This window comes from Syngnathoides biaculeatus, chromosome 12 (assembly GCF_019802595.1).
Source record: "Syngnathoides biaculeatus isolate LvHL_M chromosome 12, ASM1980259v1, whole genome shotgun sequence".
NCBI lineage: Eukaryota > Metazoa > Chordata > Actinopteri > Syngnathiformes > Syngnathidae > Syngnathoides > Syngnathoides biaculeatus.
This window is the reverse complement of record NC_084651.1, coordinates 18,727,263-18,741,767: the sequence shown is the minus strand read 5'-3', so window position 1 is coordinate 18,741,767 and position 14,505 is coordinate 18,727,263. Positions and strand designations below refer to the sequence as shown.

The 14,505-nt window shown below is 41.6% G+C and overlaps 2 protein-coding genes and 1 long non-coding RNA gene across 11 annotated transcripts in view; 2 read left to right on the top strand and 1 right to left on the bottom strand.

The window, feature by feature from the left end:
- klc1b (kinesin light chain 1b) overlaps positions 1-2,021 on the top strand; it is a 33,853-nt gene extending 31,832 nt beyond the window's left edge. For all 7 annotated transcript variants that reach the window (XM_061836450.1, XM_061836448.1, XM_061836453.1 and 4 more), the window contains 3 exons: positions 619-743; positions 827-884; positions 978-2,021. In XM_061836450.1, the coding sequence (XP_061692434.1) occupies positions 619-743; positions 827-884; positions 978-1,052 (258 nt within the window). In that variant the 3' untranslated portion in view covers positions 1,053-2,021. The remainder of the gene's footprint in view (positions 1-618; positions 744-826; positions 885-977) is intronic.
- Positions 642-5,268, bottom strand: LOC133509456 (uncharacterized). The gene is made up of 3 exons (XR_009797346.1): positions 5,166-5,268; positions 5,041-5,089; positions 642-760 (listed from the first exon to the last, which is right to left on the bottom strand). It is a non-coding gene; the product is annotated as an uncharacterized LOC133509456 (long non-coding RNA).
- A 236-nt stretch (positions 5,269-5,504) lies between these two features.
- Positions 5,505-14,505, top strand: part of ptk7b (protein tyrosine kinase 7b) — a 100,847-nt gene continuing 91,846 nt past the window's right edge. Inside the window, exons 1-2 of one of the 3 annotated variants that reach the window (XM_061836440.1) lie at positions 5,505-5,838; positions 5,966-6,210. In XM_061836440.1, the coding sequence (XP_061692424.1) occupies positions 6,171-6,210 (40 nt within the window). In that variant the 5' untranslated portion in view covers positions 5,505-5,838; positions 5,966-6,170. Of the gene's footprint in view, positions 6,211-14,505 lie in introns of all 3 variants that reach the window. The other 2 variants (XM_061836439.1, XM_061836438.1) reach the window with 2 other exon arrangements.

Below are 14,505 nucleotides of genomic sequence, written 5' to 3'. Positions count from 1 at the left end.
GTGAGTGAGTGAGTGAGTGAGTGAGTGAAAGAAAGAGAAAGAGAGAGAGAGAGAGACCATGGCCAGATTTGTGCCTTGGCACAATTGTATCTCTGAGCTCTTCAGGCGCTTCCTTTGACCTCATGATTGTCATTTGCTCTGACAAACACAGAGTTGTAAGGTAAACCACGAGACCAGACCAAGAGCAATGACGAGCACAAAAACATTGTCCAAACAGTATAACAAAAAATAGCTTTAAAAAAATAGCCGCTTTTTATTGGTTGTTAAACTTGTGTGACCGTGAAGCAAGAATCACAATTTAGCAGAGGTTGAGGTTTGATTAATGTATCTGTATTGTGCGATGATAAATTGTCAGGGACTTGTTGTTTCCATGAAGTACATCGTGGGACACACAAGTGTAAAATGAAAAACATGGCTTTATAGAAGGGAACCTCAGTTAAACTCAAGTTAGTCAAGGCAGGTGAGCAAATACTTTTGGCAGTGTGTACATTAATTCACCTGCACACCTGTGTATGCAACCAGTAATGACTGTTGAAAAGATTCTCTTCATGTCTTTTGACTGATGTGAGGTTGTATCAGGGGTCGCAATCAGGTGGCTTGATGAACGCGTGTCTGCAGGACGGCAGCGGAGCTCTCCAGCGCAGCGGCTCTCTGGGAAAGATCCGAGATGTCCTGCGTCGTAGCAGCGAGCTGCTGGTCAAGAGGTTGCAGGGCAACGGGCCGCCTGAACCTCGCAGCACCAAGTAAAAACTGCAAGACGCTGCGAAAATAATTAACCTTTGAACTCCTCATCAACACTTGGTAACTGCTTTTCTCTGCTTGCCAGCATGAAGCGAGCGGCTTCCTTGAACTACCTGAACAAGACCGGCGACGAGGCATTCCAGGTCAATCACCAGTTACATTGCTTGTTTTGGATTTTTGTCACAAATTAAAAGTCCGTTTTCCATAATGTGTCGTCAACAAATTTCACATTTCAGACTCGCGGAAACAGTAATTTGAGGGTGAGCCGGGGCCTGAGTTCCAGCACAATTAATCTTTACTCCGGAAACTGAGCTAGACCTCCAAGCAGACCTTCTGGACCGATCAACGTTGGACCCAAAGATGTTTCCTCTTGACACTCTTATCCAAAGACTTTTTCATTTGTCTGAATGCACAGGGATTCTTTGTGTGTTTGTGCCTGTCCTACCTGGTTATCGTGAAAACTTTGCCACCATTTCGATCCCTCACCGTTATGCACTTCGAGTGGTGTTAAGGAGCCATGACACCACTTAATAAAGCGGGTGTGCTCCTCCTTTCCTCACGTATCCCATGGCATTTGATTTTAAAAGTGCTGATAGTCTTTTTTTTCTATATGAAAACTAATTGTACCTTTGGTTTTAGTCCTCTAAATGCAGAAATGAGCTGTGTAGGGTTTGAAACGGCATCTTGTAAATTGGCTTGAATTATTCAAACTAGTCTTTGTTGAGTTGCGTCAATTGGTTAAAGCTTTGAGATTATTTACAGTGAATGAATTGTTTGCCGTCATGTGACTCGCAGAGTACAATGGAGGCAGATTTCTAATTCAAATAGGCTGCTACTTACATGTATTTTAACTTAAAAGAGACCTGTACGTTTTATTTTGCTGATCTTTGTGTTCACAAACTGGACAAGTCCTTTTGAGCCTTGGTACTGGGTCACTTACTGCCCTCCTTTTTCCTGGAATGATGTGTGAGAACATTTTGTCATTGGTAAATTTTCTGTTGATCAACTAACTTCTTGAGATTGTTCACGCAGGCGGATATGATGCATGTTTAGAGCGCTACAATGTGATTGTCAAAAGATTTGCACAGTTCTCAAATGCCTGTTTTCTGTCTTTTTATTGTACTCAAAAGAACTGGAATGTTGGGTATTTGGGGGAATTTTTTGTTTTCCATTATGGAACACAAGAACAGCAGTGATTCTTTCAGTTGATTGCTTCCAACTTGTGAAAATGTTCACTGTAAATCGTAACTTGATATAGAATTAAAATTGTTACATGTAAAGTTGTCATCTTTTCCTTTCAGCTTGTCACATTAGGGGTTGTTGGAGGATGCCCCCCCCCACCCCCTGTGTTCATTTAATTTCGGGAAGTGAGAATGTTGGTTATCCAAATACAGGCTGGAGATGATGAACAGTTTCTTCGAAGCTTTTACTTACAGAATATTATGGGCACAGATGAGTGACAGACAATGGCTGTAGCAGATCACAAGTGCAAAGATACAAAGGACTTGCAGCATTTCTATACTATCAGAAGGGTCTGCCTCACAAAAGTATGAAAGGAAAATAAAGAGCATCACAAGGGAATCGCATCATAAAATGAAGAGCATCACAAAATATCTGCATCATAATGACTAAACCAAATCTATCTGGTAATAACTGGCACATTCCTACGTCCTGGTCTCTAGTAAACATTTCAGTAAGATTCACTTAAGGTTAACTGATGAGTTGGCATGCTTCAAACATGAGTTATACACTCATGACTAAATATGAGCAGAAGAGCCACAGCGTGTCATCTTTTTCCATCTTAGCCTATCTTCTGCATTTTCCTCTCTAACCCCAACTGCCCTCATGTCTTCCCTCACCACATCCATAAACCTTCTCTTTGGTCTTCCTCTCGCTCTTTTGCCTGGCAGCTCCATCCTCAGCACACTTCCACCAATATACTCACTCTCTCACCTCTGAACATGTCCAAACCATCGAAGTCTGCTCTCTTGAATCTTATCTCCAAAACATCCAACTTTGGCTGTCCCTCTAATGAGCTCATTTCTAATCCTATCCAACTTGCTAACTCCGAGCGAGAACCTCAACATCTTCATTTTTGCTACCTCCAGTTCTGCTTCCTGTTGTTTCTTCAGTGCCACCGTCTCTAATCCGTACATCATGGCCGGCCTCACCACTGTTTTATAAACTTTGCCCTTCGTCCTAGCAGAGACTCTGTCACATAACACACCAGACACCTTCCGCCAGCTGTTCCAACCTGCTTGGACCCGTTTCTTCACTTCCTTACCAAACTCACCGTTGCTCTGGATTGTTGACCCTAAATATTTGAAGTCCTCCACCCTCGCTATCTCTTCTCCCTGTAGCCTCACTCTTCCCCCTCCACCTTTCTCATTCACACACATATATTCTGTTTTACTTTGGCTAATCTTCATTCCTCTCCTTTCCAGTGCATGTCTCCATTTTTCTAATTGTTCCTCTGCATGCTCCCTGCTTTCACTGCATATCACAATATCATCTGCGAACATCATGGTCCAAGGGGATTCCAGTCTAATCTCATCTGTCAGCCTATCTATTACTGCCGCAAACAGGAAGGGGCTCAGCGCGGATCCCTGATGCAGTCCCACCTCCACCTTAAATTCTTCTGTCACACCTAAGGCACACCTCACCATTGTTCTGCTGCCATCATACATGTCCTGTACTATTTTAACATAGTTTTCTGCCACACCAGACTTACGCATGCAGTACCACAGTTCCTCTCTTGGTACTCTGTCATGAGCTTTGTCTGGATCCACAAAGACACAATGTAGCTCCTTCTGACCTTCTCTGTACTTTTCCACAGCATCCTCAAGGCAAATAATGCATCTGTGGTACTCTTTCTAGGCATGAAACCATACTGTTGCTCGCAGATACTTACTTCTGTCCTGAGTCTAGCCGCCATTACTCTTTCCCATAACTTCATTGTGTGGCTCATCAACTTTATTCTTCTATCATTCCCACAGCTCTGAACATTGCCTTTGTTCTTAAAAATGGGAACTAGAACACTTTTCCTCCATTCTTCAGGCATCTTTTTGCCCACTAGTATTCTGTTGAATAAGTTGGTCAAAAACTCTACAGCCATCTCTCCAAATTGCTTCCATACCTCCACCGGTATGTCATCAGGACCAACTGCCTTTCCATTTTTCATCCTTTGTAGTGCCTTTCTGACTTCCCCCTTACTAATCATCGCCACTTCCTGGTCCTTCACACTTGCCTCTTCAACTTCTCTCTCATTTTTTTCATTCATCAACTTCTCAAAGTATTCTTTCCATCTATTTAGCACACGACTGGCACCAGTCAACACATTTCTATCTCTATCCTTAATCACCCTTACCTGCTTCACATTCTTCCCATCTCTATCCCTCTGTCTGGCATCATGGGTTACATCATCAATAAAGACAAGTGAGCCCGTTCCAGAAGCAACAATGGAAGCCCTCCCCCATGTTCCAAAACTTTTATGGCTCATCTCAGTATTTCTTGGCAAAATCCAATCGGGCCTCCTGATTCTCTTTTTGGTGATGAGTGGTTTGCATCTTTTGGTGTGGCCTGTATTTTTCTTTTCTCAAAGTTGTTTTCAAATAGATTGTGATCCCTTCACCCCTGCCCTGTGGAGGTTGGTAGTGATGTCACTGACTTTTGTCTTTGGGTGTTTCTTCACCACTCACAATACTGTTGATATACTTGGTCAACATGTTCGATGTCTGTTGCTCAGTACACCAGTAACGCTTTTCTTTTCCAAGACATCCCAAATTGTTGTTTTGGCTGTGCCCAATGTTTTTGGAATGGCTCTGATGGATTATCCCTCTTCTCTCACCTTCAAAATAGTTTGCTTTTCTACCGTAGACAGCTCTGTTATTCATCAGAAAATGAAGTTGTCCTAAGTGAAACCCAAAGCCAAAAACAAGCACTACTTATTTTTTTAAGCAGTCAGTCAATCTAAATGAAACACCGGTGTGAGGCTTCAAATGAATGGTGCTATTTTTTTTTTTTTTTTTATTACGGTGGCGCAACTGGTTAGATTGTTGGCCCCAAGGTTCTGAGGACTGGGGTTCTAATCCTGACTCTGCCAGTGTGGAGTTTACATGTTCACCCTGCGCCTGGGTGCCTGGGTGGGTTTTCTCCAGGCACTCCAGTTTCCTCCAACATCCACAAAACGTGCATTAATTGGACACTCTAAATTGCCCCTACGTGTGATTGTGAGTGCTATTGTTGTCTATCTCTATGTGCCCTGCGATTGACTGGCAACCAGCTCTGGGTGGAACCTACCTCCTGCCTGATGACAGCTGGGCTAAGCCACACAGCACTCCCTGCGACCCTTGTGAGGATAAGCGGTTAAGAAAATGGATGGATAATATTTTTATCCAAATAATGATTTCTTGATGTCACGGTACCGTGGTTGGGAAGCACTGGTGGACTCCAGAACGGAAAGGGCCGTAAATCAGCTACGGGCCATATATTGCGAGGGATTGACATACCAGCAGGTGGCAGTGTTGCCTCCTTTTCTGCGGCGGTAACGGAAGCTGTAGTGCCAGAAAACACGTCGAGTCACCTTATCATTCAAGCCTTTTACAAAATTGGGTGATTTACATATTTATTTCCAAATAAAGCATATATTTTGTCAACGTGTAATGGAGAAATGATGTAAAGACATGTTCAAACAGTCGTTTGAACTCGTCCTGTTTCAATAAAGCACAATACTTTGTACATTTCAGATTGGTCATGTAGTAAAAAAAAAAAAAAGAAAAAGACTGATGAAAAATGTCTGATGAAGTTGAAATTGTGGTCACGTTAATCCTCCATAGAGTAGACGCTCACATCCCAGTGCGGTCGACAGTTTATTTTGAAAATCCACGCAGGACCGGGATTGTATCCCTCATTTTCGCTTCGACTCACTTTTACAAACACATTGAGGCGAGTGAGTGGAAGCCAACTTGGAAACGCCGCTTAGGGAGCTCAATAAGCTCCAGCGACTCGGTGGTCGGCGCCTCTGGAGTACGGCAGGAGGAAACCGCACACAACAGGGCTGGAATTCACAGCCGCTCTCCTTTGCTCAAAACTTTTTAGGTTCGCTTTGAAAAAAAGAAAGGAAAACAACTTTCGGGCTTTCTTTTCTCGAGTTAGTTCCAAGTGTTCTCCGTCTGTCCGGCCTTGGAAGCGAATGACCCGTCCCCACATGCCTTGTTCCCTTTAGTGGCCCTCACGACCAGGTGAGCTCCAAACCGGATCGCACGGCGAACACCTCTGTAGGCAACGCTGGCCTTGGCTTTTGAGCCGCGCGGATCCCTCTGACGCCCCCAGTCACGCTTAACGCCTTTGGAGAGAAGCACTGTGGAGCCGACGTGGATCTAACAACGGAAGCAGAGAATCGACGCGCACACGGCGGGAGAAGACTCAGAATGGAGCCGCTGTACGCCATCGGTGTCTTCTGCTTACAAGGTTGGCACACTAACTAAATACTACTGTAGAATTAATTCACAAATTAATACGCATTCATAATATACTAGCGCGATATTTTCTTTTAAGGTACTTCAAAGCAGTCTTTCCCAATCTTAATTAAGTCAATATTAGAAACTGCTCTTTTCACTTCTACTAACTGTAAATACACTGGTTAATTATGTCCCATGTGTTATTATACTACGTCGTCGGTATAAATACCTTTTTGTATTATTTTTTAACTAATTAAATAAAATTGGCTAACGAGTGGAGTGAAATTCTCAAATGTGTTACGACACACTGGTTAGGAATAACTACTTTATTGTGTTAATGTTTACGCAGCATTTACTTCTCAGGTTTATATATTTGCAGTTTTTGTTTTAAATCTACTCAATGTTATATTTTGAAAAAAATCACCATGTTTGCTTTTTTTTGCACTCAGGCCAGTGTCGTGTCTCAAATAGGATTGGTTGAAGTGGCATTTTGTGCCACGGAACTTTGTTGACATTAATTTAGGAGCTTCAAGTAATCTGTTTTGTCACATGACACATCATTGCCTGTAGGAATGCACAGGTATTCCGAATTCAAAACCTTTTCAGGGGTAGTCATTTGCTGACTGGCTTTCACAGCAGTATTTGCGGGGAAACACTACAAGGTTAGCTCAATTGTAAAACCACCTACATTTTTAGTAACTCTGCCAAACTAATATTTCCAAGAGAGGATCTTACACATTTTGCAGCTTCATAAATCAAATTTAAAACAAATTTCACTAAAATGTTTTCAGGGGGAGTGGGAATTGTGATAGGGGTTTTTGTTACCCCATTCTAAAAGTGAAACCACATGTGTACCTACAAAATGGCTGATTATTTTTCTTCTTTTTTTTGTGCTGAAGAGAACATGCCCTTTCAGGTAAAAAAAAAAAGTGGAAGAGACTCTGGTCACTGAGTTGGATGTGATATTTGTATTGTTGCAATTGTAACCAAGGAAATGCAGGATGCAAGCAGGCTTCCACACATCATTGTACGCAGGCTCGAAGTAACTTAAACATATTCTTGTCTTTCTTTCCATTTCTCACAACACACTGGAGACGCCAATCCTCATGATTGTATTCCGTGAATGCCTGATGCAAATGTCGCAAGTCTTTATGGGTGCCATTCGTAATGCAGGTCTGGCTTTGATGTGTGGCTTGCTCACTTGTGATTAAAAAAAATGACAACAAGCCCAATAATCTTATCATTTTGTCCATCAAATGTTTATAACTGCTTTTTGTGTTAATGTGGTCACTTTTAACAGAACCCCGCAACGCCTACGCAACATGACGCATCAAATATATTTGCATCAGGCGTCGTCAAAATGGCTGAGTGTCCTCTTAAGTTGAAGTATTTCTATCCAAACCCCCTCACCTCCTCAGGGTGCCCACTTTGAGATGAATGTGAGCTCTGTGTGCGGGGTAGCGGGGGAGGTGCTGGTTGTTTACAAGATGCATGAATAGAGCCAAGCCAGGTACTGTCTTGACAGCCGGAGGGTGTTGACCACTTTAGCAATGTCCTATTTTAAATAAAACAAAAAATAGTGCGAGCAGAAATTACATCCTCATTGTCCACAGAATTCACACCATGTCGTGTGTTGTGTGGTGTACACATTGGAAGGAGTTGTTACCTTGGTCTTCTTGACCCTAACCCTTGGTCAATTCTTACAAGAATGGACTAAACCCTCGCCATATCACAGGTTTGAGTTTTTAAAAGATTTTAGCAGCGTACTGCTGAGGTAAGTCTGAATTAAAATTTGATTTCCTTCATCATAGTACTACATTGCGGCACAAACTGCCGGGCGTAAGGGATAAAAGGAGAAGAGACGCAGAAGGTCCCCCGAAACTCCAGCAGTAGTCACTATGAGCGAAGAGTAGAAAGAATGTATACCTTTCCATAACTGCATACTTTTTGCAGATGTTACTACTTTGTGTTTAAAGAAGCAGTTGTTTGAAAGTTTATAATTACCTTAACATTGATGCTAATTTCCATTAGCCTGTAGATGACATTTTGTGTTAATAGCATGAGCAATTGCAATGCATTTGCTCTTGTACCGTACATGGTTTGGTTGAATAGTTTTGTGCTTGAGTATAAGTTTTACAGCAGCTTGCTTGGAGGGTTGTGGAAACGACCATCTGATTTTTGTTTCCTCGTTGCGATGTAATTTATTGAACGGAAGAGATTGAGAGCATGCACTATGGAATACTTTTAAAAGTGTCTTTTAAGGCCATCCATAAAAATATTTTGGTTTGGGGTAACAAGAGTGGGGGAAAAAAACAAGTAGGTAGGTAGGCCAGAATTTATTTATTTTTTTTGGGCAAAAGTCCATTCCATGATATTCAGCAAATATTTTGACCCATATACTACCAATAAATATATTCAGTGTGTTGATTTAGCTTACGTTTTTGCTATAAATTATATAAATATTTTATTTCTTCTCATTTTCAACTTCCCGATAATGATTTAAAATCACTGATGTGCATACCCGGATAACATACATAGGTCCTTCTTTGGATACTGAACTTGGGAAGTAGGCGCTGGCTCGGTTCCTCTTCCAGGACTTTGTTAAAAAAGTGGTGGTTTCCCAGATCAACATTTTTATTTTTTAATGGGAAGGAAAGATCTTGACTTTTCCTTGGCAGCTGTGTCACATAGTGACAAATGCATCCATTTTGTGCCGTTTAGCAGTAGCATTTAACCTCAAATGAAAAATCACTTCCCTAAGATCCGGATCGATCTGTAATAATGTCTCAAAATCATGAGAACACTCACATTGGATGCCACCGTGCATTTGCCCAAGTCGTAGTGCTTTTATCTCTAGACAGTATGTCATCTCCAAATTCTTCCGGAGCAATTCGTTTAAATGCATCCTGGAGTGTTCAAGAAGGGCTAATCTTTGTCAACTTATTACTCCCGATGTATTTGGCGTTTAGTATAACCGAGAAAGCAAACGACACGCCGTCTGCCATGATAGCGTGAGGGAGACGGAGAAAATCACTTCCTGATTGGTTAATATTTTAGTCGGGCATAGGGTTAGGAATGGTAGCGGCCACCCCCTGCTCAATAGGTTGTTCCAGCAGCGTATGCGGAAGCGTGCCGTTGTTATGTGCCGAGCGGAGTCTGAATGCAACCACTCTTGAACATTCAAAGCTGTCTCGTGTCGGCATTGTTGACGCACAGAGTTATTTACATTGTCCAGACTTATGTCCCCTCTTGTAATAAATAAATAAATAAGTAAATAAATAAATGAATGAATAAGTATAAGCATGTGGGAGGAAAATGTTTTTTATTGTCACAACTTCATGGAGTCTCACATAGCAGGGTGGGTCTGAAACACATACCTTATGATAATCATCAATTCTCGGTAGTCTTGTTTTTACCTTTTTATGTTTGGAACATGGTGCTGTTAATGTAGCTTCTACCACCCATGAAAGCCACTTGATGTTGCTCTCTTTGCTTTTTAGTGCAGCTTCTACCCTTTTCACCATTAGTCCTGCACTCCCCCTCATGTCATCATGCTATCTTTTTTTATAAAATAAAAATTTTCAACCGTACTCTCATATTGTTGGAAATTAGTGCTCCAGATATTCACCCCCGAGTCGCTGCTATGAATTATATTCGTACATTCTCGTAGAATAGGGGAAGGTGAACCACATTTCAGTTTGCTCCAAATAAACACTTTTACACAAAGGTTTGCGACATTAATACACCAGAGCTGTAACAGAAGATCTGGAATTTACTGGCCTTTTCTTATTGCACAGAAGTCGGATATTAATAATTTCCGGCAGGTGTGTGATGGGCTAACATCACCTCCAGCATCTGGTGGAAGTATCTAGGAGTATGAAATACTTCTTTCGGTACGACAGGGCGCGAGAAGTGTGTGTCAGCTCTTAAACCTCACAACACATTCACAAAAATGCAGAATACTTTGGTGCTAAAGTGGCATTGTGAAATATCTTGCCCTAAATTAATGATGGAGTTCACTGTGCAAAAAAAGCCAAGCTAGTGGGAGACGGATGTGTCTAACCGGAATGGTACAAGGAGCAAGCACAGTAACATAGCGGTAATCACATCTGCCTCACAGTGTGGAGATCCCAGATTCCAGTCTTGGCTCTGGCCCTCCTGTGTTGAGTCCTGCTTTCTCCGACATTCCATAAAGATGCCTATTACATTCATTGAAGACTTCACCGTGATTAGTCCGTAGGCGTGTGCGTGTGTGTGTGTGTGTGTGTGTGTGTGTGTGTGTGAGTGATTGTCTTTATGTACAATGCGATTAACTATTTCCCAATTCAGGGTGTACCCATCCAGGGTTACTCAATTTAAATTTAATATTTACTGCAAAGGTTTGTGGAAAGATGGCGCATGCCTTCAGGGTGCAAATGTGGATCAAGACATTTTTTTCCCTTTTTGTTTTTTAAGCATCACCCTGAGGGTGTCATTTATATTTTGTATTATGTTACAGTATATTGTACTTAATTTAAGATCTAAGAATTAATAATTATAATGTGCTGTTTGAGCAAAAACATAAACAAATGTCATGCTACTGCCTGCGTCGTCGTAACCTTGCACTCAAAAATGGAACTTGATAAATAGTTGTGCTTTAGCCAAGGCAGGGATCAGCGTTTTGGTAAGGCGGGTAAGTTCCACTTGAAGACCTGAGCGTGACAACAAAACAAAGCATGGAAGAAAAAGAACCCGCTGAATAGACGTGAATAATAAGACCTCGTTGTGCATATCTCAATGTTTTTCGTTTGCACGGAATGTGGGGCTAAGAGAGGAATTCTGAAGGTCTTCGGGGGCTCCTGTTTCTGGTCATTTTTCAGAAGTGTTTATTCGGGTTTAGGTGAAGCCTTTTTGAATTCAAGAGTCTCTTTTTCACACAGTTGGTATGTGCAAGCGTGCACTCAGCCCATTATGATGGACTCGCTCCCTGGGGAGGATCGTTTTGCACCCACCCCAATCATGATGGCCCGCTGGCTCAGATTTGGGTTTCTTGTCATTTAGAAACTGATGTGTGCGTGTCTTCTCGTTTATGGTCCACTTTCCTACAGCCTGTGATCTTGAAATCAATCCATGTCCTTGGTCTTTAAGGATGTGGAGCTCGGTTAAGTGAGTTTCTTTTAAATGGCGTCTAAAAGGCACAGTGTGTCTCCTTGCAATTATTCATACAAGCCTTCAGTTGAAACAAAAGTTTGAACGGGTGGCTCTGTTATAACACATGCTCACATGTGTTCTTCTTTTTATGCGCCAAAAAGTTGTTTAGAACCACACGACCCCCTCGCGGCAAAGCAAACATTTGGACTTAAAGGGCCAAGTTTGCCTCTTTGTTTCCTGATGATTTTTGTTCTCACACATGTATAGTAAAAAGTCAATGCTTTTTAGAGCAATTTCTTTCAAGGTTTGTGGACTACTAAAAAAGATTGGATGCATGTATGTGCGTTGACTGGATTTTCAAAGCTGGACAATTTTTGGAACATTTCTTAAGTAAGCTCAAATATCTCTGGTGAAGAAATCCTCAGTTCGTGATGGCTTTTGCTCTCTGTGGGTAACAAAATCCAACAGAATGACTCCAACGGCCAAGCGGCTTCCTTTAAATGATGATTACTGCACCTATTGACCCATGTGCTCGTGTGAGAAATGGTGCTTGCTGGCTCTGGATTTTGAGCTGGCTCTGGATTCTGTGGTTGTGATTAGAGTCGGGCCTTGTAGAGCTCTCCTTCCTATGTGGTTGCGAGTCTCTTTGGCTCTGCTGTTGTCTGGAAGAATCTTTGTTTTTTATTGACTCAGTGCCTGCTTGTAGCTCTGTCTCCTGTCTGACTTGTAACCTCCATCTCAGGCGACTTGACAGTGTTCTTTAATGTTGTCTGATGTATTTATTTGTTTATTTGGTGTGTTCTAGCTGTTCTACACCATTTCAAATTCTATGCAGCCATGAGTCATCTGTTTTGTTGGTTTCGTAACCAAGCCAAGTCTTAAAATATTCTTGTTTATACTGCCAACAGATAAACAACATTCCATTTTTTTTCTTTTTAACAAAGAAAATATCCATCCATCCATTTTCTTAACCGCTTATCCTCACGAGGGTTGCGGGCAGTGCTGGAGCCTATTCCAGCTGTCAATGGAGAGGAGACGGGGTACACCCTGAGCTGGGCACACTGAGGCAGACAGCGTCACTCACAATCACACCTAAGGACAATTTAGAGTGTCCAATTAATGTTGCATGTTTTTGGAACGTGGAAGGAAACTGGAGTGCCTGGAAAAAATCCATGCAGGCACGGGGGAGAATATGCAAACTCCATACAGGCGGGACTGGGATTGAACCTGGACCTTAGAACTGTGAGGCCAACGCTTTCCAGCTGCTCCACTGTGCTGCCACAAAAAAAATAATTATAATTATATATTATTATACTAATAACAACGAAAGTTCTTACAAGTCAAGAATGTAGTTTTACATTTTAGTGTTCCCCAGCTATATGGCTTTTCAGCTTTCACGCTTCTCCATTTTTACAGATTTTATCTGATTCGTTTTTTATGGGTTGTAATGGTATGCTTATTATTTAGTTTGACCTGATGTGGTGATGCAGCACAGAAAGTTGTGGACCACCTTTGCCACTTGGCACGGGCCATCAATCATACTTACAGAGCTGCCAAATGTTATGGAATGTCCATATTTTGTTACAGACATCACTGAATGTTGACTTGACTCATTATGGCCAGCACTAATTGTTCTGGATATTGAGGTGGAGGGAAAAAAAAGAAAATCCAGTCTGATATTGTCGGCGTATGTACTTTGAACAGCTGCTTAGTGCACGCTATTTTATTGAGATTGCTCAGTTTTAATTTTGATTTTTGACATCACAATAACCATTTGACCTTTCTTTTTTTCAAACCAGGGTTTAAAAGAATTCACAAAGGTGAATTCCTCCATAAATGCAGATATTTTTGATGATGGGACAAACACTGGTACTCGTAATCTGGTTGACCAAGTCAAGGGCAGTGACAAGGACAACCGGGGAGAAAGTGCCCGTTTGGAGGTGGAAGGCAGCCCATTAAATGAAAAAAAATTTTTTTTTTAATTAAATTGAAGTTTTTTTGGGGTTTTGCCCTACAGTAATAGTTTAATATTTTAAGCGGTTGTTGATAAGCACTGCTCATTCTTTCTTCATTAAGGATGCAGGAGCTGCTATTGGCCACAGGTCACAACACTTACAAACACATACATGCAAAATCACTGTCGTCACACGGCTGCCCACCAAGCCCCGCCTCTTAAAGGGTCACGTCTACACAGACAGTATTTTATGTACATTTTCTGTTTGAAATGTTTTCTGTAAATCCATACAGTATGCAGCACAATGTATTTAAAAAGGGTGCTTTAATACGTTTGCTTACACGATTGGTTGATTTGATTTGGATTTCGTTTCTATGATCAAAATATTTCAGATTTTCACCAAACGTAGGTGCGTTTGGAATGTATCCTCAGCGATAATTGGAAAGTTCATTGTAATTGTAACATTGCCAATTAATGTTACCCTAATATTAGAAACCTCTCCATGCAATACAGTTTGATTTTGTAAAATATATCCACATTAAATACATAAACATATGAATTAAATACTAATCTGATCACCGGTTTTGGGAATCTTTCCACAAGACAGACTCAGGCTCATATACAGTACATCAGTCACTTTAATATCAAGTTCTCACTATGTGGCCTACATTGGGACGATGCAAATTACTTTCCGTCATTGACCTTGTCGTCTGCAAATCATCAACCAAACTCAAGCCAATGAAATAACCTCTTCACAGATGGAACTTGAGCTACGCTTCGCATTGTTTCTTTCGGCTTGTCCCTTCCGGGGTCGCCACAGCGTGTCATCTCAGATGAACGCACATATATGTTTGGCACAATTTTTACGCCGGATGCCCTTCCTGACGCAACCCCTGTCAGGGAGTGGAGGCCCCAGTGGGATACGAACCCACAACCCCTGCCTTACCAAACCAGTGCTCTAACCATGATCTAGAAATTTTGCCTACATCCTCTAGACTATGACTATTACTTTTTTTTACTGTATGGGTTCTTCGTGTATTCTGCAAATGTAGTCAAACTTGTATATCTTCTGTAGTTGGCGTTGTGGTGTATTGTGTTGGCTAAGCATAAAATAAAAAGGGTATGAAATAGACCACTTAACATCTTCCTCCAGATTCTCATAACAGAGTGGCCTGAGAATTTAGACAACGATGCGTAGCTCAGCTCTGTATTATCTCTCAT